This window comes from Pelodiscus sinensis, chromosome 4, assembly GCF_052426305.1.
Source record: "Pelodiscus sinensis isolate ZL-2025 chromosome 4, ASM5242630v1, whole genome shotgun sequence".
NCBI lineage: Eukaryota > Metazoa > Chordata > Testudines > Trionychidae > Pelodiscus > Pelodiscus sinensis.
In genome coordinates, this window is record NC_143055.1 from 29,361,577 (window position 1) to 29,384,956 (window position 23,380).

General features: G+C 42.1%; 1 protein-coding gene across 18 annotated transcripts in view; it reads right to left on the reverse strand.

Moving 5' to 3' along the window:
- Nucleotides 1-23,380, reverse strand: part of PROM1 (prominin 1) — an 89,551-nt gene that overhangs the window by 27,346 nt on the left and 38,825 nt on the right. For all 18 annotated transcript variants that reach the window (XM_089777820.1, XM_089777823.1, XM_089777822.1 and 15 more), the window contains 6 exons: nt 21,894-22,099; nt 11,526-11,646; nt 8,396-8,459; nt 6,780-6,869; nt 3,979-4,196; nt 3,199-3,273 (listed from right to left, as the gene is read on the reverse strand). In XM_089777820.1, the coding sequence (XP_089633946.1) occupies nt 3,199-3,273; nt 3,979-4,196; nt 6,780-6,869; nt 8,396-8,459; nt 11,526-11,646; nt 21,894-22,099 (774 nt within the window). The remainder of the gene's footprint in view (nt 1-3,198; nt 3,274-3,978; nt 4,197-6,779; nt 6,870-8,395; nt 8,460-11,525; nt 11,647-21,893; nt 22,100-23,380) is intronic.

The window sequence follows — 23,380 nt, forward strand, 5'->3', positions numbered from 1 at the left end:
AAGAGCAGGCTGCCCTAAGCTGGGAGCCCCACGGAGGCTGCCCCAACCTGGGAGCCCCACGCCCTGCGGCTCAGAGCCTGCGCCTGGCCACGGGGTGCAGGAAAGGCAGGGCGGCCACGGCTGGTGATACTGAGCCTGGCGGGACAGGCCACGGCCATGGTGGCTGCTCCCAGAGTTCAGGGGCTCAGCAGGCACTGGGGGTCAGCTGCCGTGGGGCCCCATCCCCCAAGCAGGGAGCCCTGCAAAGTCCACCCCATGCCCAGCTGCTTGGAGCCGGCACCTGGCCCTGGGGCGCTGGGAGCTCTGCATGGGCAGCCCCAAGGCGCGGCTCCTGCTGGGAGGGCAGCTATGGCTGGTAAGGCTGAGCCCAGTGGCCTCTTCGCCTTCGTGAGTGTGCCCCCCTCTCCGTGTGCATCCCACCCCCCGGCTGGCCGCCCCCTCCCATGCACCCTCCCCGCAACTCCCTCTCCCCTGCCCCCCACCTGTGTTCTCTCCCCTGCAACTACCCTGCCTATGAACCCTCCTTGCCCGGCTGTCCCCCCCAGCCTGTGTGCCCCTACCCACTGTCCTGCCATCCCCTCCCCCCGCTACCTCCCCCCTCTTGACCTCTGCCCAGCAACCCCACCTCCTGGCCCACTGAAACCCTGCTGGGACCCCGCCCCCCCCCCCCAGCCTTCCACCTGGATCGCCATCTCCTGTCTGGCTTGCTAAGCAATCCTCTCCTCCCCTCACTCTCTGGGCCCTGAACCCTCCCCCCCCCCCCCCCCCACCTGACCAGGAACCCAGCCCCTTTGTGCTGTGTCCTGACAACCTCACCCCTGCCTGGGACTCAGGTGATTCTCCCTCTCCCTTTGTCTGAGGAAGGGGAACTCTGGTGTTCCCGGTACCCGTGACCCCAAGGCCCTTCCTGTCTGAGAGCTTTATTAAAATTGGAATTGTGATCCATCTAAATAGGCTTTGTTTTAAATAATATACCTTTAAACTTAAATTAAAAATGTATGGCCTAAATTCATCATAACCTATTTAAATAACTTATGAATTACATTTAAAAATTAAATAGAACATGTCTCCTGTCAACTTTTAAAGAAATTCTACCAGTTCACTAGTGTAAGTACCTAAAATCAGTGTTTACATCAGCAGTAGCTTCTTCTGCAGGTGAAGAGAGAATGTTTTTATCACTTTGGTTTATTCCGCTAATTTAATTCAATGATTAGTTCATTCACCGTTGCAAAGCCGAGAGTTGACGAACCAGAAAAACTTGTTTTCCTCTTTTCTCAGTAAAAAAACTGGTTATGAGAGCGTTCTAACATCTTGAAGAACATGATGACTAGATTCAATCTGTTAAATTCACTATAGATATTTCCTTTATTTAATAAATGAATTTCAGATGCAAAATGTGTTTGGATTCTTTTCTGTTGTGTCCTTCACATGTAAGGTAATTTTATTTCATACAAAAATTAAATGCTGGTTTTGTTTATTTTAAATAGAATTTCTATCCAGACAGAAGTAGCTACAAATCATGTTTTTTAAAAAAGTAGCCACCACTTAGCAAATAATAAATGGGGTAAAACCTGTCTCAAGTGTTCCTATTACACACCGTTTTGTAACAGAATGAAAATGTAAAAATTAATCTGATTACATGTAAATTACACAATTATTTAGTTGGTAACTGTACTGAGTGTCTTCTCCTGGTTAGTAAATAGAAGTACCAAATTTGGCATAAAGGTTATATTTAGTTGTAAATCAACATGTTTTAAAGGTCACTTATCAATAAGACTCAACCATCCTTTAGGAAAATATTTTAAAAGTATAATTCAATTGATTAATTGCTCATTTAAACCTAGGTTTTCTGCTTGCCGGTTTAAATCATGATTAAAATTAGAGATTTAAATCAAAGCTATTTAAATCAATCCACCTTCAGAGACTGTTTGGTCTGTCCCTGAAGGAGAAAGCACAGGGCTGCGCTTATGGAATAGGTTCTAGGCTAGTGGGGTTTTGTTGTCTGGTGCCTGTCTTGTTCCGGACAGTAGAGCTGGGGAGTTGAAACAAAAGCTCTCTTAATCCCTTTGAACTCTCTCATTGTATAGTGAGGCTGATTCCTGTCCATGGACACCAAGAGTTGGACAGCTTATGTGTTGGGGTTGGAGACTGAGTGATAAGGCTTCTAATAATAAAATCCCTTTGCAGAGTGAGGAGTTGGACCAGGACTCCAGCACTAGGGGATGTGAACAGCTGCCTGCTTTGGAAGTCTTTAACTGACTTGCTGTGGATGAACCTGCCCTCCCATTGTCCTCACGTGGGGAGTTCCTGACGCTCTCCTAGGAGATGAAAATGCTCCAAGGTTTGGGCTCCCCCTGAAGTACGCCGCCCCCCCCCCCCCCCCAGCAAGCTGAGCAAGCTGCATTTGCACGCACCCCCAGCAAGCCGAGCAAGCTGCATTTGCGCGCGCACCCTCCCCGGACGAAAAAGGGTGATGGGCCAAAAATTTGTTTGCTTGGGGTGGCAAAAAACCTAGCGCCAGCCCTGTGAGAATATGCAGAATTGCATGTTAAATCAGATGTTCAAAGCTGAATTAAATAAAAATGACCTAATTTTGTAGAGCAGATATGCCCTAAGTAAACAGATATGCCCTAAGTGTCTTCTCAGTAAACAATGCTGAATTGTTAACACACCTGTACAGTCTACTTCTCTCAGAGTGTCCCCATCCCAAAATAAAAAAAAATGTCATGTGGAGACTGGTGTACAGAACCAGTCAGGAAAGAGGAACAACACTCACTTGTACAAGAATCTAAATCCTTTTTCTCGGGCCTTTATGGGAAACAAAGTATTACAAACAACTTTCCTGCCCTAGGCCTTGAGAACTGCTTTTTCTTTCCCATAAACAAGGCTCCTACTAAAAGTACCTAATGCTTTAAAGTTTAAAAAGATAAAACACATGCCAGTAGACCCAGACTTCTGTCTTTTTGGTTTTGAAGAATATTCTTTGGTAGAAAACTAATGTTAATTCTGGACACACAGTGCTCTGAAGATGTCAAGCCTTAAGTATTAATACATATTCAATCTTAAGGTATGAACAACACTGGGACAACTAGGAAAGAAATCCACTAAGAAGGGGTAAGAGAGAAAGATACTTCTACTTGGGAATGCCAAGAACAAATATGATATGAATCCTATTATTTAATGTACCAAGAAATGTACCTTTTGAACAAGACTGGAAAGGTCTATTTTAAGGACATCATTGACTTTGGCAAGCTGCGTGCTCACACCAGGCAACTAGGATGGGGGGGGGGAAAAAACAACATTGAATAAAAACAGAATATACACTACATGACAATATATTTCAAGGGAGAGGTAAAAACAAATTGGAAGAATATGTGTAGCACAATATTTCTAGTGCTCTCCTTAATCCTTTGTCTGATCAATTTTTTGATTTTAATTCTCAGAAATTATAGTTAGTTGATCATTGTACTGTAGGGTTGTCAGATGGTTTGAGAAAAATACTGAAATCCACCCAACGTGGCCCGTTTATAAACCATGTGGTGAGGCTTTTTGGCCCTAACAGGCTGCCGGCGACCGCTCGCCATCTTGCCTCCCTGCACCACCCAGAAAGCACTAGAGTTGCCAGGCTGCCTCAGTACTGAGCAGGACAGCCTGGGATTTTCACCTCCTGGCTAGAAAAAACCAAAGTACCGGATATTTTAGGTGTCTGGTATTTTCTGACTTTTTTTTACTGGACAGGAGACAAAAATACCAGACTGTCCGGTTCAATACCGGACACCTGGCAACCCTATGTATTGGCCAGAGCAGCACTTTCACATTATTATTTGGCAGATCTGTATCTTCCTTTTTCCATCTGTGTCCTAGATGCAGAAGAGATCATTTTACTACACAGATTATGTCACAGATTGAGCTTGAATCAGAGGAATATTATTGAGCTAATCCAATGAAACCGTGAGACATTGAAAAATATGTTCTTACCCCACTGAAGTTGGCATTAATATTCAGTTGATGTAATGAATTTCTGATCATGTTGCAAGTTGAAGCAGCTTGAGCAGCAGAGCATGCAGAGTCACTGAGTGTGTTGCTCAGGTGTATTTTAACATCTGTCAGGTTAGCATGCAGCCTTTCAGTACCTTCCTGCAAAACCTCCACAGAGACGCTCACATTTTCCAATGCCTCCTTTGTTTCTCTGATTGCTGTCATGATACAAAGTTTTATTTAGAAGTCAGACTAGTTACTCAGCAAGATGCATACATATAACTGCAAAAAACAATTATATTGCACCAGAAGATATATTGCAAATAGAAGTAGGCATATTTTGCTAGCACAGGCCAAGAACAGTCAATCTAGTTTACCAAGATTCCACCCACCCAAAACGTACTCCTTTTATTTGGTTCACCAGTTCTGGTGGATTGCAATACAAATATGAGAACACTCTTTCATAATATACCAGCGCAAGTGGGTCAAATCATTAGCAAAAATCCAGGGTTTGTTTTGCAAGTTCAATACAATATTTTCTGTATTTCTATCACAACCATACACCTGGGGCACATCACTGAACTATAAGTTTCAAACGAAACAGAACATGTTGAACCAGCATTAGCATCTGGCTGATGCAACATTTTCTGCCTTTAGATCTCAGCCCAATCATATAAAAACAATGAAGTGCTGAACAGAAGAATAGACAAACAGATACAGCTAAAAATGCACAAGAAAGTGCACAAAAATGAACCACACTTCACACAACACACAAGATTGTCAAGTCTTTTACCTTTGATAGCCCTTTCCACTTTGACTTCAAGCCCAACAGAAAAATAAAGCAAAGAAAGGAGAATGACAATGGGTGCATGAGTAGAGTTAAAAAAAGTGACTAATTTCAGGGATTATTTTTACTTTTGTATGAAAAACCGCACAATTTACAAATTCCTGAAATAGCAATCTTACACAGAACTGCTGAAAATCATCTTTAAAATGGACAAGTCACAGAATCAAGTGTTACTAATCCTCGAAGAATGTATAGACAATAAATTTTAGTTGCTGCCATCTTCACTATAAACTAGACAAATATAATAACTGATGGTGATAGCCCACACACACACACACACACACACACACACACACAAAAGCAGCAACTCTGGTATGATGACTGAAGACATAAATCAGAGTATGACCAGCCTGAGAAACAGAAACCACTCCTCATTACTTACAATTCACAAAAAGTTTGCATCTTTCCTAATCAGCCTTTTCCTATAAGAAGAGTAAATCTCGGAACAGACATACCATGTCAAATGAAGAGAAATTTACTACAAAGACCTGGTTAGATAAGCTCAAAATCTTGCATACAATGCAATCAACTGGCTAACTCAGCTGTGTAAACTCATTGCCATGGCAACTTCCATAAACCATTGGTACTGCCGGAACAGGTGAAGATGGGACTTTACCTAGTCAAAACCTAGCAGTCAAAGACACTTATAGAGAACAGGTCCCACTTCTCCTAAATGTAAAAGCTAGGGCCACCAAATTTGGTATGCAGCTTCCCTGTCTTCTAACTTCAAGTTTTGGTTGTGCCAGGACAAGCGGAAGCCCTAGGAAAAGGACTGTTTTCCATAACATGGGAAGGGAGGGGCTGCTGTTCAGAGGAACACAATACAAGAGTGGGCACTGGGGGCAGCGAGCCCATAGGAACACGCTATCCTGCAGAGTGTCCACTGAGGGCAGCTGTACCACCAAGAGAATGGTCAGGAGGCCTGGCTCAGCCATCTTGCCTGCCAGCACACCAAGTAAGTAGCCTCCCCACCCCACACCCTTTACTCCCACTCCCAGTCCTTGGCTGCAGTGCTGGAGGGGAGAGGGAGGAAAGGAGGGAGAATGCCCCAGGGTGGCTGGGTCAGGGAGAGAGGAGATAAAAGGCCCATGCCAGATGGGACTCCTGCCCTGAGCTCCTCCTCACCTCCTCCTCACCCTTTATGCTCACACCTCCCTCCCCCCCAAGGCCGTGCCCTGAGTTCTGCATCCCCCCACACTGCCATCCCCCTGCCCTGCAGCATCTGGACAACACTGAGTAAGTCTGCTAGTATCTTTATAAACAAAGACACAAGGATACATACGCTGAGGAAAAGAAAAATAAGCTCCTGTCAGTGGAATAATGCTCTTTCCTCAGTAATGGGACCATGCCTTTCCCCCTTGCCCCAAGGCATGCACAAAAAACTCAATTCACTTGATAAATGTCACTGCCCAGAAAAGAACGCCACCTATAGATGGATTACGAAAACTTGTGAAATAAGACAGTATGGCTATGTCTACATTGGCAAGATTTAGCGCAAAAGCGGCCACTTTTGCGCAAAATCTTGCCGCCTGTCTACACTGGCCGCAAGTATTTGCGCAAGAACACGGACGTTCTACTGTATGAAATCAGTGCTTCTTGCGCAAATACTCTGACGCTCCCGCTCAGGGATAAGTCCTCTTGCGCAAGTGTTCTTGCGCACAAGGCCGGTGTAGACAGGTAACATCAATTTCTTGCACAAGAAAGTCCAATGGCTAAAATGGCCATTGGAGCTTTCTTGCGCAAGAGAGCGTCTACACTGGCATAGATGCTTTTGCCCAAAAGCAAATCTTTTGCAAAAGGCACATGCCAGTATAGACGCTCTCTTACTCAAAAACTCTAACGCAAAGTCTCTTGCGTTTAGAGTATTTGCGCTAAATCTTGCCAGTCTAGATGTAGCCTAGGTCTCTTAACAATGCAATAGAAGGTTAAAAATAAGGCAGAGCTGTACATTTACCTCCTGCCATTGTTAGAGCTGCATCAAGTGCAGGACGTACTTCTTTCCCGAACCGCTCCTGAACTCTGCTGCCAAGCAACGGTCCAACATCTGTAGTAAGAGAAAAGAAAATCCACTGTCAGCCAGTTCAATGCAATTATGTATCACTCCCTAATCGGAGCAAGTATCTTGTACCAGTTTTTACTGAACTTCTAAAAAAGCTGCTCTCAGGACTAAAAATCCAAGTTCATTATAAGGTGACCCCAATGCCCACACCTTCTTTGCCACCACTAACCTCTAAGGCTTGTGGGATTATGCAGTAAATCAAAAGGGAATGAGGTCTATTTAGTACCTGATTTGGGAAAGTGAACACACTTGAGCACTGCAACAATATAACCAGAAATGCATGTGCCAGTATTGCTTTGTTATTACCGCTCCTTAATTTTACTTTATGAAGACACACTTTATGAATTTGAGGCAAACATTTTATTACTCATATGCCATGAAAAATAGTTTGTAACAAAGAAATTGATTATTTGGATCCCTTTCTCCCTCCTTTCCCCCCCAAAGCTCCAGCTGTGTTCTTAAATGACGACATATCCAAAGATTCTTCCTATTTTCCATCAATCTTAGGTTTTTGTACATCTGCTGATCACTGTAACTATCTTTCATGTAAAATAGATGGGTAATAGTGAAGTCTTTAGTGAGCTTCTTGGAATCTCTGGCTTTCTCCATTTTCAGGTAATAGAAAGCTTAGTGTAGGCTTTGGGAGGCTTATTTAGAAGGCCTTGTCAGAAGCTCCCACACTCTTTGTTCTGGCTTTTCACCATTCGCTTAGAGGAGTACAGATCTTGGGGGCTTGTAGATAGAGACGTGGTCTCTTACGTAACTGGAGCCTGACCCACTGACTCTTGAAATTCAAGACACCGTCCTTAAGCCCAGGTGCACTCCAGGCAGGAGCAACCGTCTGTGATGGGAGGGAGGGGGCCTGGGCGGCTCCAGTCCGGACACAGAGTCCAGCGGGGTGCTGAAGCCCATCCAGGCAAGGAGTGGCCTCCCACCCACTTCCCACCTTTATTTGGTTAATTAGTTAAATACTTTGTTTAACTAGTCAACCAATTAATTTGGATTTTATATACCTCGCTTCAGTATAATCTAATCTAAACTACAGCCGGAAGCCATGGCACTTGGCACAAGTCCCGTGCTCCAAAAATTAAGAAATGCTTCCCAAATGAAAGTACTAGGGTCACTAACCTTGAAAAAAGAACCCCCAAATTAGTAGTCTTTGACTTAGGTGAAAGTCATTTAATGAAGAATGGAGTTTACTTTTTAGAAAAGTGTATATTGTGCCGTATCTGTGACATTTTCCCTAAAGAATCATATGTTTATTAATCTGTGACTCTGGTTGTAACACCTTGACTTTCATTTTATATCAGTAGCCATTTATGTTGTGTCTTGCACAACGAAGCAACATATTAAGAAAAATCACATAAAATAAACTATAGATTATATAAGTATCATAAATTTTGTTGAGAAAGAACTAATAAGTCTAGGTATAAACTGGAAAACGTAACTATACCAAATATACATATAACATAATATAGATATAGATAATAAAAAAAACTTATATTGCTTACTATTAAGGTCGGAGAGTGCTTTGTTCTTTGTAGTGTTGTACTGGCTCACCAAATAGTCAATTTGCTAAAAGATTTAAAAAATATATTTTTAGTAGAGGCACATAACCACCCCACATATGCATATTTAGCTACAAACTCCCCAAACTCTTGAACTCTACCATTATTACTTTCAATGACTAAAACAATATATTTAATCCTTGCACAGTGCAAAGCTCTTTAAGATGTTTAATTGGGAAGTTTCCTAGGAAATAGATTTAAACCCTAATGATAATTAATAGCAGGAAGCACTGCTTTATGAGGACTCCCTCAAGTCAGGTTTTGTGTATTCTGTTTTATGCTAGTTCTGTCCATTTAGTCATCTAACAATATTTCCTCCCTCCTTCACTGTGATATATGCAGCAAGTACATGAACTGCTTTCCCACTTTTTTATTCCTATGTTTACCTTTACCATGCTAAGCAGCTTGCAGGCGCTTCCATTGCTGGGCATAGGAAGAGAAGTGGCTGCCCTTTTCTAAGTGCAGACTCTGCCTTTTACCAATACCGTGGTTCTGTTCAATCACAATCTGGGCTCTGCACTACCCCAAACAGCAGCATTATGATGATGATGAGGTATTTTATTAATCAGTTGTTTGGTTTCTACCTTCAAGAATTCAGTGTGGTAAATATAATGTGTCACAAAAGCAGTACTGATTACATGACCAAAATCAACATGTGAAAATCAACATGTGAAGTATATGACACATTGTATGTTTGTGAGATTGTTTTTGACACTCTTACCAATACATCAGAGTTTTCTAGGCTCTGAAGTCTACCGAAGAGGCTAATTTAAACAGTTCATGACAGGACTGCTATGAATTGCCAAACAACATCACAAACTGAAGTGGGACTAGAATGACTAGCAAAACAAGAATAGGTATTCTGGAGGAAGAGTGCATGAGCCGATATAATTAATGGACAATGCTAACTGTGCTGAAGTCTGAAGCAATATTGCCTTATATAGTCTACACATCTTCCACGATAATAGCTCTGAGCACTTGATATCTTTATCAAATATAGTCTACACATTGTGCACTTAATGCTGATTGGACATGTTAAGTTAGACTTCTGAAATATTGTCTATAGTCTACAATCAAATGAATTTTATACCAGAATCAACAAGCTCAAGATCCTTCCTATTAGTCTAAAGAATTTCTTGGATTTAATTAAAAGTGTCTTGCACAACAAAGCAACATATTAAGAAACATCACATGATAAAATAAACTATAGATAACATTAACTTAATTATACAGAGAACTAATAAGTCTAGGTATAAAATGGAAAATACATAACTGAGACCTTGAGGAATTTCTGAACTTTCCATAAGCATTCTGTGTCCAATACTTATTTTAATTTAGTGAAATAGTACGTTAGCAGTCATTAGCTTTTTAGATATTTCATATATACAACATGATAGCTGAAGGAAGCAAGACAAATTTTATATTCTGATGTTTCCTACAGTGTACATCCATATGTAGCTAATGCAGGACAGTGTGTGGAAGAATATTAGGTATGACAGAGTCAAATCCACCAATGTCAGGTTCACATTAATGCCCAGAGGCAGCTCAAAATGATTATAAAAGAAACTTAAAAAAAAAAAAAAAGCACTCCATACTGCAAGCCAAAGTTTCATTATGCAACTTCAACTTTCCTTCCATATCTACCCCAAAGGGCTCAGCCACAAAAGTGAATTTACATATATATGCAATGGGGGCAAGAGGGAATAATATATGCCCAGGTATGGACAGAATTAAGAAAGTGGTGAATGAAGATTTTGTGTAAAACAAGAACAATATACTCTAGCTAAGGCTGCACTGTTGAATGACATTCTGAATCCGTAGACATTATCACAAGGGTGGTGGGCAAGAGCTTCCGGGGGCCAGATCTGGCCCACCAAGGAGGTTGTTCTGGCCCGCGGATGCCTTGATGCCTCCCCACTCCCAGGCCAATCAAGACCTGAGGATGGGGGAGCATGCAAAGTCTCCTCCCCCTGCACTAGGCACATGGCGCTCAGCCGTTGGTTCTCTCCAGGCACCGGATAGGGGTGGAGGAAGAGGGCAAAGACTTCACATGCTTCCCCCTCTCCCCAAGCCAATCAAGGTCTGTGGACAGGGGAGCACAGAAATGTCCTGTCCCCGCCCCTTGTGCCTGAGGCCCTGCCACTAGCAGGGCAGTCTGGGGCCACTTTAAAAATCTGTGAAGTGCCCCCACCTTTAAAAATTATTGCCCACCCCTGCTTTATCACCACAAAACCCTCAGGTCAAAAAGAAGAAACAGTTCATACGCTCTGATAAAGTGGGATTCTTACAACAAATTCAGAAGGTGGCCACTATACCCACACAAGACAGTGTTGCCTGAATTGGCTCTGTCAAAATTTTAGCTACCTGTAATAAGTGAAATATTTGTTTGCTTTCCACATGATTTTTAAAGCCAAAATATTTAAACAGTATCGAGTTTTCCGTTGATAATGAATCAAACATCAAACAAAACAGAAGGGAAAAGCGATCATAAAGTTTTCTAACAAGAATTCATCTTTTATTGGAGAAAGTCAGAGAAGTATTTAGAGGACTCTTTGCTTTCTTTGTAAACAAACTTTGAAGCCATTAAGAATACTATGCTTCATATTTGGTATGTCTCAATATATACCAAATAAAAGTTGTTCAAAAAAATACAATAAAGGCTACCGTTCACCCTAGAGAGAATATTGACAAAGAAATGCGATATATGGGGCAGTTGCTCATGTACACTTGTATAAGAACAGCGAAAAACAGGTCAGTTCCCTTAAAAAAATTAGCTCTTTGGCAATGCATAGTGTAGCAACAGAAAAAAAGGCAAAGGAGTGTTAAATACTGTAAGATGCTCTGTAGGAATGTGTTCAAAGAACACTGGTCTAGAAGAATAACTGGTAGATATTTATAAATACAAGATAAAGGATTTCTCATGCATTGTGCATTACATTTTATGCAACTGGAAAGCAGAGCAACCAAACGATATATGGTTTGCAGCATGCATCACTAATAATGAATAGGAAGAAGCACTGTTAGAATGCTTATCTTACAGATACACCCACATATAAGGAAAGAATCTCTTTACCCCTGGAGTATCATTGAGGAAAATTCTTAGGTCTTTAAAATTACTGTGCACCAGGTTCTTTGCTCCCCGGACTTGACTTGTTAAGTGCTGGTTGGCAGCATAAGCACAAAGGACACCGACACTATAAAAAGGAGAAGAAAAAAATATTGCTTTACTACTGCAAATGCCAATGGAGAACAAAAACATAGCAAAGCAATCAACATTTAGCTGCATAGCAGAATCCTTGCAAATGAATGTCTCCTTTTAATATAAATGCTTATTTTAACCAGGTGGCGGCACTGGGGAATTAACAACAAGATTTGATAGAAAATTTGAGGAATTCTACACATTTAATAAATAAATTGTGTTAACCCCAAATTCTTCAAAAGGAACACACAAAAAAGCAAGATATATTTGCCACATGGCAGTTGTCAAAAATTCACAAAATTTATACAAGGTATACTAAAACTATGTATACTTGGCTATTTAAAAAACCTTAAGACTTATGAAGGCTAACACTCTTTCACTACTAATCATTAGTCTTGAAACATCTATAAGTAAACAGTTGAAAAAATAACTTATTAAAAGGAATTATGCATGAAACATGGTTTTAAATTAGAATTACATCTACTGATACTTTTTTCACTATGTTGTAATCTTCCAATCACTTTACATGTACTTGAAAGCACAAATTCTAATTAACTTCAATGGAGTAACTCACGTGCTTAAAATTAAAAAGGATGCCCACAGAGTTTGCAGAATTTGGGCCATAGGAAGAAAAATATAACACAAATTAACAACATGAAAGACGTGAGGGAGGGTAGCTTCAAATCTGTGTGTTTGGTGAGTCTTTTTCTGGTTTGGCCATTATGACTTCACAATTAATTTCAACTAAATGAATCTGTACACACCATAAAATATGGAAACTAAGGGCCTATGACAAGCTTGTGAGGGTTATCTTGGATTATAAAAATATTCTGTCGTTTGTTCACTTTCCATATGGAATTAATTTTACTAGTTGCTAAAGTCCAATGCTTAAAAAAAAAATCCCTTTCATTACTTAAACCCAATTCTGTTCCTTTTAAGAATGGATCTCTGCTCAATTAGGCTAAGAACCACACAAACTCAGGTAGGAATACAGTGATGTCAAGATGTGCCAGACAGGTAGGCAAACCCACATTGCACTTTAAAAATTAAAAACTTTAAACTTCAGAATCACATCAGATATCACATGAAATCATGGGAGTAACATGACCCCTTTATGGGAAACATTGCTCAACATTGCAGTTTCTGGACAGTCTTAAGCTGTAACTTCATGCAATTGGCATTACAATCAACATACCTTGAGACTAGCAATATCAAAGGAAACCTGATATAAAGAGCACCATGGCACTGGGTCACCATACTAGGGGATCACTAACACAAATGATACTGGCTCTGCACTATGTCAAAACCTACAACTGAGGTCAAAAAGTCCTAAGCACTTCATACTACTATTCATCATTTATTTTACAGTATTGCATAGAAGCCAGCCATGTTGAAGCCCCTGTTGTGTTAGGCACATGGTAACCTTGACTCTGGAGTTCACAATCTAGGGAAGACATAATAAAACTAGGGGATGAGATCTGCCCAACCAGATGTGCTTAAGTTCAACAATACAGCACACACAATTCTTAGCAAATCAGGAGCACAACTTACCCGTGATTAGCCATTAGTAGGTTGCAATTTCTGTATTTGTCCCATTTTTAGTTCACTTTTGAGAGGAGGAAGTGCTGACAGCAGTTAGAACCATACAGCTGGAAGAGACCTCAGAAGATCATCAAGTCCAGCCCCTGCTCTAGGTAGGACCAATCCCAACTAAATCAACCCGGCCAGGGCTTTGTCAAGCTGAGACTTAAACACCTCTAGGGATGGAGACTCCACTACTTCCTTGGGTGACCCATTCCAGAGCTTCACAACCCTCCTAGTGAAATAGTTTTTCCTAATATCTAACCTGGACTTCTCCCACCACAACTTGAGACCATTGCTCCTTGTTCTGCCATCTGTCACTACTGAGAAGTGCCTCTCTCCATCCTCTTTGGAACCTCTCTTCAGGAAGTTGAAGGGTGCTATCAAATCGCCCCCCCACTCTTCACTTCTGCAGACTAAACAGAGCCAACTCCCTTAGCCTCTCCTCAATCATATGCTCCAGCCCCCTAATCATTTTGGTTGCTCTCCGCTGGACCCTCTCCAATGCGTCCACATCCTTTTTGTAGTGGGGAGCCCAGAACTGGACACAATACTCCAGATGTGGCCTCACCAGAGCCAAATAAAGGGGAATAATGACATCTCTGGATCTGCTGGCAACGCTCCTCTTAATGCGACCTAATATGCCATTAGCCTTCTTGTCTATAAGGGCACACTGTTGACTCATATCCAGCTTCTCATCAACTGTAACCCCCACGACCTTTTCTGCAGAACTACTACTTAGCTGGTTGGTCCCCAGCTTGTAACTATGCTTGGGATTCGTCCGTCCAAAGTGCAGGACTCTACACTTGTCCTTGTTGAACCTCATCAGATTTCTTGTGGCCCAATCCTCCAATTTGTCTAAGTCACTCTGGACCCTATCTCTGCCCTCAAGTATTATCTACCTCTCCCTTTAGCTTAGTGTCATCTGCAAACTTGCTGAGGGTGCAATCCATCCCCTCATGCAGGTCCTTCATCAAGATACTGAACAAAACCAGTCCTAGAACCAAACCCTGGAGCACTCTGCTAGAAACCGAGCATCATCCTGACATCGAGCTGTTGATCACTACCTGCTGGGCCCAGCTTTCTAGCCATCTTACCGTCCATTTATCCAATCCACATTCTCTTAATTTGCTGGCAAGAATATTGTGGGAGACTATCAAAAACCTTGCTAAAGTCAAGGTTTATCACATCCACCGACTTTCCCACATCCACAGAGCCAGTTACCTCATCATAGAAACTAATCAGATTGGTCAGGCATGACCTGCCCTTTGTGAATCCATGCTGACTATTCTTAATCATTTTCCTCTCTTCCAAGTGCCTCAAAATGTATTCCTTAAGGATCCCTTTCATGATTTTTCCAGGAACCAAGGTAAGACTGACCGGCCTATAGTTCCCTGGATCATTCTTCTTCCCTTTTTTGAAGATGGGCACTACATTTGCCTTTCCAATCATCTGGGATTTCTCCTGATCTCCATGACTTTTCAAAGAGAATGGCCAAAGGCTCCTCAATGACATCCAACTCCCTCAGTATTCTCGGATGCATTACGTCCGGACCCATGGATTTGTGTACGTTTAGCTTTTCTACATAGTTCCTAACCTGTTCTTTATCCACCAATGGCTGTCCATCATCCCATCTTGTGTCACTTAGTGCATTAGTCCGGGAGCCCACCTTGTCTGAATACCGAGGCAAAGAAAGCATTGAGTACTTCAGCTTTCCCCACATCATCTGTCACTTGGTTACCTCTTTTATCCAGTAGGGGCCGTACACCCTCTCTGATCACTTTCTTCTTGTTAACATGCCTGTAGAAACCTCTCGTTATCCTTCACATCCTTAGCCAGTCAGAATTCCATTTGTGCTTTCGCCTTCCTGATAACGTCCCGGCATTCTTGAGCTATACATTTAAATCCCTCCCTGGTCATTTGTCCAAGTTTCCACTCTTTGTAAACTTCCTTTGTGCTTAAGTTCACCAAGGATTTCCCCTGTAAACTAATCTGGTCTCCTACCATGTTTGCCTCTCTTGCTATGCATCGGGATGGTTTCTTTCTGTGCCTTCAATAAGGCTTCTTTAAAATACTGCCATCTGTCCTGGACTCCTTTTCCCTTCATGTTAGCATCCCAGGGGATTCTGCCCATCGGGTCTCTGAGCAAGTCAAAATCTGCTTTTCTGAAGTCCAAGGTGTGTATTTTACTACTCTCTTTTCTTCCTTTGGTCAGGATCCTGAAAATCTACCATCTCCTGATCACTGCTTCCCAGGTTGTCACCCACCTCCACTTCCCCTATTAGTTCCTCCCTGTTTGTGAGCAGAAGGTCAAGCTGCGCACAACCCCTGGTCGGATCCTTCAGCACTTGTGTCAAGAAGTTATCTTGAACATTCTCCAAAAACTTCCTGGATTGCCTGTGTACTGCCATATTGGTCTCCCAACAGATGGCAGGGTGATTAAGTCCCCCACAAGAACCAGGGCCTGCGATCTGGAAGCTTCTCTCCGTTGTCCGAAGAAAGCCTCATCTACCTGATTCGGTGGCCTGTAGCAGACACCAACCACATCATCACTGCTGTTGTTTGCTCCTTTAAACTTAACCCATAGACGCTCAACAGGTTTTTCCTCACTCTTTATACTGGAGTTCAGAGCAATCATAGTGCTCTTACATATGGTGCAACTCCTCCTCCTTTTCTCCCCTGCCTGTTCTTCCTGAACAATCTATACCCTTCCATGACAGCGCTCCAGTCATGTGAGTCATCCCACCAAGTCTGTTATCCCAATTAAATCATAGTTCTTGGACTGGGCCAGGGCCTCCAGTTCTTCCTGTTTGTTGCCCAGGCTTCTCGCATTAGTGTACAAACACCTCAGGTAACCAGTTGATCGCCCTATCTTCTCCATTCAAATCAGGGGTCCTCCTTTCTTGCTCGTTCCTCTTTGCATTTCTTTCTGGTACCCAACTTTCCTATTACCCTCAGGGTTTTGGTCACCGTCCCCCAACGAACGTAGTTTAAAGCCCTCCTCACTAGGTTTGCAAGCCTTCCCGCGAAGATGCTCCTCCTTCTCTTCATTAGGTGGATCCCATCTCTTCCTAACAATCCTTGTGCCCGTAATAGAGTCCCATGGTCGAAGAAACCAAAGCCCTCTCTGCGACACCACCTGCGCAACCACGCATTTACGTCCTCAATTAGATGATCCCTGCCCAGTCCTCTCTCCATCACCTGCGCTCCGAATTCTTTGATCCTTCTTCCCAGCGCTACATAATCCGCAGTAACCCGCTCAAGGTCATTCTTGGCCATATCGTTAGTTCCCACGTGGAGAAGAATGGGTAACGATCCGAAGGTCTGATCAGTTTGGTAAGCCTCTCAAGTCACATCCTGAATGTGAGCTCCCGGTAAGCAGCACACCTCTCGAGATTCCAGGTCCAGATGGCAGATGGATGACTCAGTCCCTCTTAGGAGGAAGTCCCCGATCACCACCACCTATCGTTTTCTTTTGGGGTGGTGGCCTTGGAACCTCCATCCCTAGGACTACGCATCCCATGCCTTCCAGTAGATGGTGTTCTCTTCTGGTTTCTTCCTTGTGAGATCCCTTCCAAAGCATTCAGCACTGTAGAGCCTCTGGAGAGAGCCTGAAAGCAATTACTTACCTCAATAGCATTGAGGGATTCCCATGCTGGCCTTTTCCCCCTTCTAGAAATTACATGCTGCCAGTTCTCTTCCTGGTCACGTACTGCCCTCTCTGGTTCCACCACCTGCTATGCTTGAAGGATTAAACGCTGCCTTCTATCAATGAAGTCTTCATCCTCTGATCAAGAGTAGGGTCGACACTTAGGCCTCCAGTCCTCTAATTTTTTCTTCCAAAATGTCAACCAGCTTGCACTTAAAACAGATTTCATCTGCACTTTCTTCCGGGAGGAAGACAAACATGGCACACGCTGTGCAGGTAACAACAGCAAACCTATCACCATCCATCGCTGCTGTCCTGTTCGCAAGCTCCTTGGTCGCCTGCCCACTGGACAACTGTAGTTTTATATATTTTAACCACAGTTTTTTCCCCTCCGGAAGGTGGGTGAGGGGGGGCACAAGGGACAAAGTAGGAAAGTTGCTTGCCAGAGATGAGAAGAATCAGAATAAGGTAACAGAGCAGGGTTCAATTGTTTGAAAGTCAGAACAAGAAATAATGGATAAGAATCTTAGCTGCATGGGCAGAGAGATCAGATTTTGGAAATGCTGTTTATCACTTGACCACAAGATGTAAATACTCTAGATGCTGTTAGAGTTGTTCTATTAGAATCGCATCACTAATATTCACCTGGGAGAAAGATGGGTTTGGAACAGGAAGACAACTAGAGAGTTCAACATCAAGAGAATCTTAATCAAAGGTTTAATAATTGCTTCTTTAAAAGACCTAGTATACAGACTTCTTAACGAGAGCCCTGATGGTAAGTATTGTCTACACTGAAAACGAAGGCATAACTCTAGCGTAAGAAAGCATAATCCTGCTAGCTTTAACCTGGCTAATGCTGGCAACCAGAGACTAATGAAAATATGGCATCATGGACGTCAGTACGGGTTAGCAGCAGCATTTCCTGTAAGCTGTGCGGTTGTACAGCTGCTCAGAAGAGATTCAAATGCCCCCCCAGCTGATTAGCCGAGCACCAGCAGCTAGGTATTGTGTTTCTCCTGGTAGTGTACATTTGTGCATGCCTTGGTACACATAACAAAACACTTATCCTGCACATGGATGGAAAAAGACTACAAGGAACATTGATCAGCAACAGTGGCACCAATATTACCTCAATCTTTACTAACTGAACAGTCATGGGTTTAATGCCACAGACTGCCCACTGCTGCCTGAAAACCATCACTTGTCACAACACTCCAACCAAGATGTTAGTATCTTCCTCCTCTTTTTTAAATAAAGAAAGACACCCCAAAAATACATTAAGTGGCTTTAAAATAATCTGGCTGCAAGTCTGGTAAATGCATGTATAGTTTCTTGAACATCTCCAAGGAGAATAATGATTCTGAATATTATTTTCCCAGTGAAAAAAACCGGATTAGCTACTGGTTTTTGACCAACTAAGAGAAAAATGCATCTCATAAGAGTTATTTAAATGAAAAGTATAAAACCAGTGTGTAACTCACATCCTTGAGTTTACAATAGCCTCTTTATTCTTTGGAAGGTGTTTTTATATCCTTGGATTGTTCTCACAAAAGCAAAGAGGTCAGCAATTGCAACCCAACCAAAAGAGGTCTTTTGTAAATTTGAATGTGATCTTTTTCTGTTTAGCTTTCTGAGTGTGTGTGGTGATCAATCTTTAAATCAACAGTAAACTCAGCCATTCACCTGTACTAAATAGATACACAACATGAAAGTAAAAATTCTACCTATTACCTAATGAAGTTTGACAAATCACTTCCTTTTCTCTCTTCCTTTGAAGAGATGACTCAAGACTTGCTTATCCAATAACTGATTGCTTAACTTGTCTCCCTAATAGACAGATGTTTCATTCGCAATTTCCTGTCAGGTTTCATAAACTGATGTAAACACGATCAATCCAGTTTGGGGCAGGGGGAACAAATTTGCATAACTGTTCAAATCACAGATAATTAATATCAAACAGATTTAAAGAAAAAAGTGCTCAGGAAAAAGTTATTCTTCCCATTAATAAAATATAAAATATTTGGTCACAGTTTTCCTTATGAACCCATGTATCAGTTCTTCTGATTGTTGAATTTGTATTTCCAATTACATAACGGCAAAAGTCCTTCTTTGACCCTTGGATAATACATATAACTTGTATTCTTTAGTACCTACATTTCTGAATAGGCACTTAACACACCACACACTAAATATCCCCCCTCCCCCAGGCAATCTTTCTGATAAATGCCATTTTCTTAGTATCTCTGCCATGTCTTTTGCACTGCATGCAAGTGGGTGTCCCAGCTTAGTAGTGGTTTTGAGATAAATAAAATATAAAATATTTGTCCCAAATGAAGCAGTAAACATTAGAATGAGAGCATCTCACTTTGGAGTGAGATACATAAGTTGTATCCATCTCAATACAGTATGTAAAATATGCTCAAAATATAAGGCATCTGTGGTCATTAAATAATAGCTCTTGCTCTGTTAACCTCAGTATTCATGCCAGAAATGTAGCCAGAGACTCAAGAAGGATGAAGTAAGATCTTACTGGATCAACTTCTGTTAGTGAGAGCAGCTTTCGAGCCACACTGGGCTTCTTTTGGGAAAGGTACTTCCAGTACCACAGAAAAAGCAAGGTGGAACAGATGGTTTAGCATAAGGCAGGTACATAAACTGCAAGGTCCCAGGGACATTCCTATGGTGGTGTGGGACTCAGGACAACACCCCTCCCTTCTAAGCCCCCCCCCCCCACACACACACACACTCTGCCTTCCCTCCCTCCCAACCATTTCACTAAGTCCCCACCATGCCCCTTTCTGGCTTCCACCCCCATCCCCAAGCAACATCAGGAGCCAGGGGAGCAGAACGGGGCAGGGTGGGACCTAGTCATTCACTGCTACCAGCACCAGGATCACCCGCTAGCCTCTGAGTCCTCCATGGATCTTACATCCCTCTGAAGCACAGTACCTCGGGTAGTTGCCCTGGTCTGTCCTATGGATAGGTTGGCTCAGAAGAGACCATTCATGGTTGAGTGGTGTATTGGCTTCTTCCTGCCTGCCTTTCCCCAATCTAGGGATGTTAAATTTAGTTTAACAAACTAGTCAATGGATTTTCCATAGATTAGTTGATTAGTGGGGGAGCTATAGCGGGGTTAGTTCCCGGCCCCAGGAGCTAACCCTGCCGTGGCACTGCCTTTTAAATGTATTAAGAGTTAGCAGGCTCTTAATACATTTAAAGAGGCTGGAGCACAGCAGGGGGACCTGGTATGAGTTGGGAATCAGCGGTCTCAACTCACACTGGGTTCCCCCTCTCCCCCCGCTGCCCTTCTGATGCGCAGCAACTGGGACTGGGCATGAGCCAGAATCAGCTGATTCCTGGCTTGTGCCCAGTCCCCACTACCTCCCTGCCTAACACGGAGACAGAAGCTGGTTCCTCCCCAGCACTAAGCCAGCTCCCCCCAGCACTGACTCCTGCCTACCCCCATTGCAGCCTTTGACAGGGGCGGGGGGAGGAGGGAGGAGCTTATTGGATAGTCGACTAGTCGCTTACATTCCTACCCCAACCCTCACACCACTGATAGACGTAGCATACAGGGATGGGGGTGGACGAGAGAGACATGAAGAGCAAGCTGATTTCTGCACATACCAGGAGTCTGCATATAGCCCAGACTAATTTTTTTAAACCATACATGGTTACATCTGCACATCCCTATTACAGACTGTTATAAGCAGCCATAAATTTCATCTGTTCAGTCCATGAATTTTAATTTCTAGAGAATAATGAATTTAAGCTCCCAGGCTTGTCTTTGGAAAGTGTTGGTGGTTTCCTTTGAGGATGAGAACTTATTGATCTGATATAGAACGATCACTTGGTGAACAGTGGTCACCCTAAGGGGTGAGTGTGCGTCTTAGCTTCCTGTGACGATTCATTTGAGAGTTTAGTGATGGCCTGGGTTCTCTCACACAGTTATTACTGGGACATTTACTGCATGGGATAAAATAGACATGTTGTAGGGATGTATAGGATCCATAGATCTTGGAAGGTGTGTTGTGTTAACACCTCCTCGCCTGCCCCCCTCTATCCCCAATCTGACAGAAAGGGAGCTGGACATAATTTTGGCTTTCTAACTTTCTCCCCCATTGTCAATCAAAATACAAAATATTTCAGCTGTACGAGAAAAATACACTATGTCCACAAGACGAACACTGGTCTGAAAACTATTAAGCTGAGTAAAGGCACATTTATGGACAAAGCTATTGCAGAGCCACTTAATTGTTGAGGAATGTTCTTGTAAAGTGTGGCACACTCTTAAAAAGATGATCTGTAGAATTTTTTTAAAATGCTGCACTTTTTGCTTTCCAAAGATCTTTCTATTCAACTGAGTAGTTTATTAAAATAAAGTTTAAATACTTTCACTATTGTTTCATATCAATGCATGGTGTGACCCAAGTGTGAAAACTGCCAGCTAATTGCAGATTTTTAGAATCTTCATGAGCAGCAATTATGTATGAATCGGAAATATCAATGCACCAGCAGTAGGAGCTTCTATTTAGGAAATATTTAGAAAATTCTTGTTTTGATTTAAGAAAATTTGAGGGACAAACACAGAATCACATCTGACCACCACTTACCAAAATGTGTTAAATTGTGTTGAGCTCTAAAATCTCTTCTTGATGTGATGGCATCTCAGAACAAGACAGATATGCTTAAATGTCCATTTGCATAATTTGTTTTCAAAACAAAAAAGTTATCTCCCAGGAAAAGTTTCATAAGCAAAGCCCTACATAAAACTGTTTGACACCTTAAGTCCCTAAAAGTGGGTTCATGCATTCAACACTGACATTACCCATATTAGCACTATTGTAATGTACATGTAAAATATCTCCTGAGCAAAAGTGAAGATATTATTTTCAAATCTAATAAAATCATTTCAGTTTCTACAGGTGAAGAGCTAGACTTAGTATTCCTTGAACAGTTATGTAAAGTTAGTGTTGTATAAAAATTATCAGTGTGCTCTTTATTATACTTGCCTGATTATTAAAGAAGTGACAAAAAGAAATGTTGCAAAGCAGCCCCTCCGACAGTCAGCATTTTTCTTTTGTCTTTGATGCATTTCCCCACCACAGTTGTCACAGCAACGACACATACAGAAGCACAGTCCCACAAGAGGCAGTAACAGAACAAATAGCAATCCCAAAGCAGCCGCCACTATAAAGCCGATTTCATAGTAGATTGCCTGCAATTCAGATACAGTTATTTTTAACAGCACATGTTACCTAGTAGTTGAGATTCATATACAGCCACTAAAAAACAAAATTAAAGCTACAAGATCCACTGGTTATTGTAGTCATTGGACTAATGGTTTCTAAGCCATCAACTTATATCTAACTTTCTCTCTGAAGCAGATAAAAAACATTGTAAATGTTGCTAACTCATCAAGAAATGCGTTAAGCAATGTATTTAACAAATTTGTGATACTGACAATTTGCTCTATAATGGATTAAAAATGGGTATGCTTAAATTAGCAGGCTCACAATTTGATCTACCATTTCTCAAAGCTGTTTTAAAAACCTATTTGAGAATATCAGCCACCATAAATATACCAACATACTGTACTTTAGTAGGAAATTATTTTTGTTCCTAAAATACAGATTTCTGTTATGACTGGAAGGCCTGAATATGAATACTGAAGAAAAATAATAAATTATGAAGGACAGTAACCTGTTTCAAAGAAAAATTGAAAAATAATTAAAAAAACATCAAGAGATGGATATTAAGCTCTTTGGGGCAGAGACTTTAGCTGCATGTCATGCATATTGCTATGCTCAGTTGGCAATAAACATACAAACAGCAACTAAAGGAGAGATTTTTCAAAGACATAGAAGGCACTGCTGGGAACCCAACTCCCTTTTAATCAGTGAGGTGGAAGCTTACCTGTCCTTGGTGCTTTTATAAGATTCATGCTAAGGGGCGTAGCTAGCATAGAAAAGAAAATTCTGCAGCTGGGCCATGCCAGCCAACTAAGGCTTCGAGCCTGTTCCACTGTTGTATAGATTACTGGACTCAGGCTGTAGTCCAGGTATGGACCCTTCCAGACCAGGTTCTGGACCCTTCCAAAAGAGAAGCTAACTGCAGGTTTTTCTATGTTGTGTAGACCTACTCTAAGCAGTGGTTCTCAACCTTTTTGGGCTCAGGATCTACTTGTAAATGTTTATTGCCTGTTGTGACTCAGTAAACAGTTGGCGGTGGCTTACCTAGACCACCCGCCAACTATTTACTGAGTCAACAGGCCAGGTGGTGGGACCCCAGAATTCAGAGTCCTGGAGCAGAGAGCCCTATGAGACAGGAGCTACCAAATGACCTCTGAAACATTCTGGCAACCCAAAATTGGGTACCCTGACCCAATGATTGAGACAAGCTGCCCTAAAAGGCTATTAAAGTCACTTGGAAAAGTCTATATTAACTTTAAGGGTAATATACATTACTACACTTCCTACTGTGGCTCATCCTCTGTCTC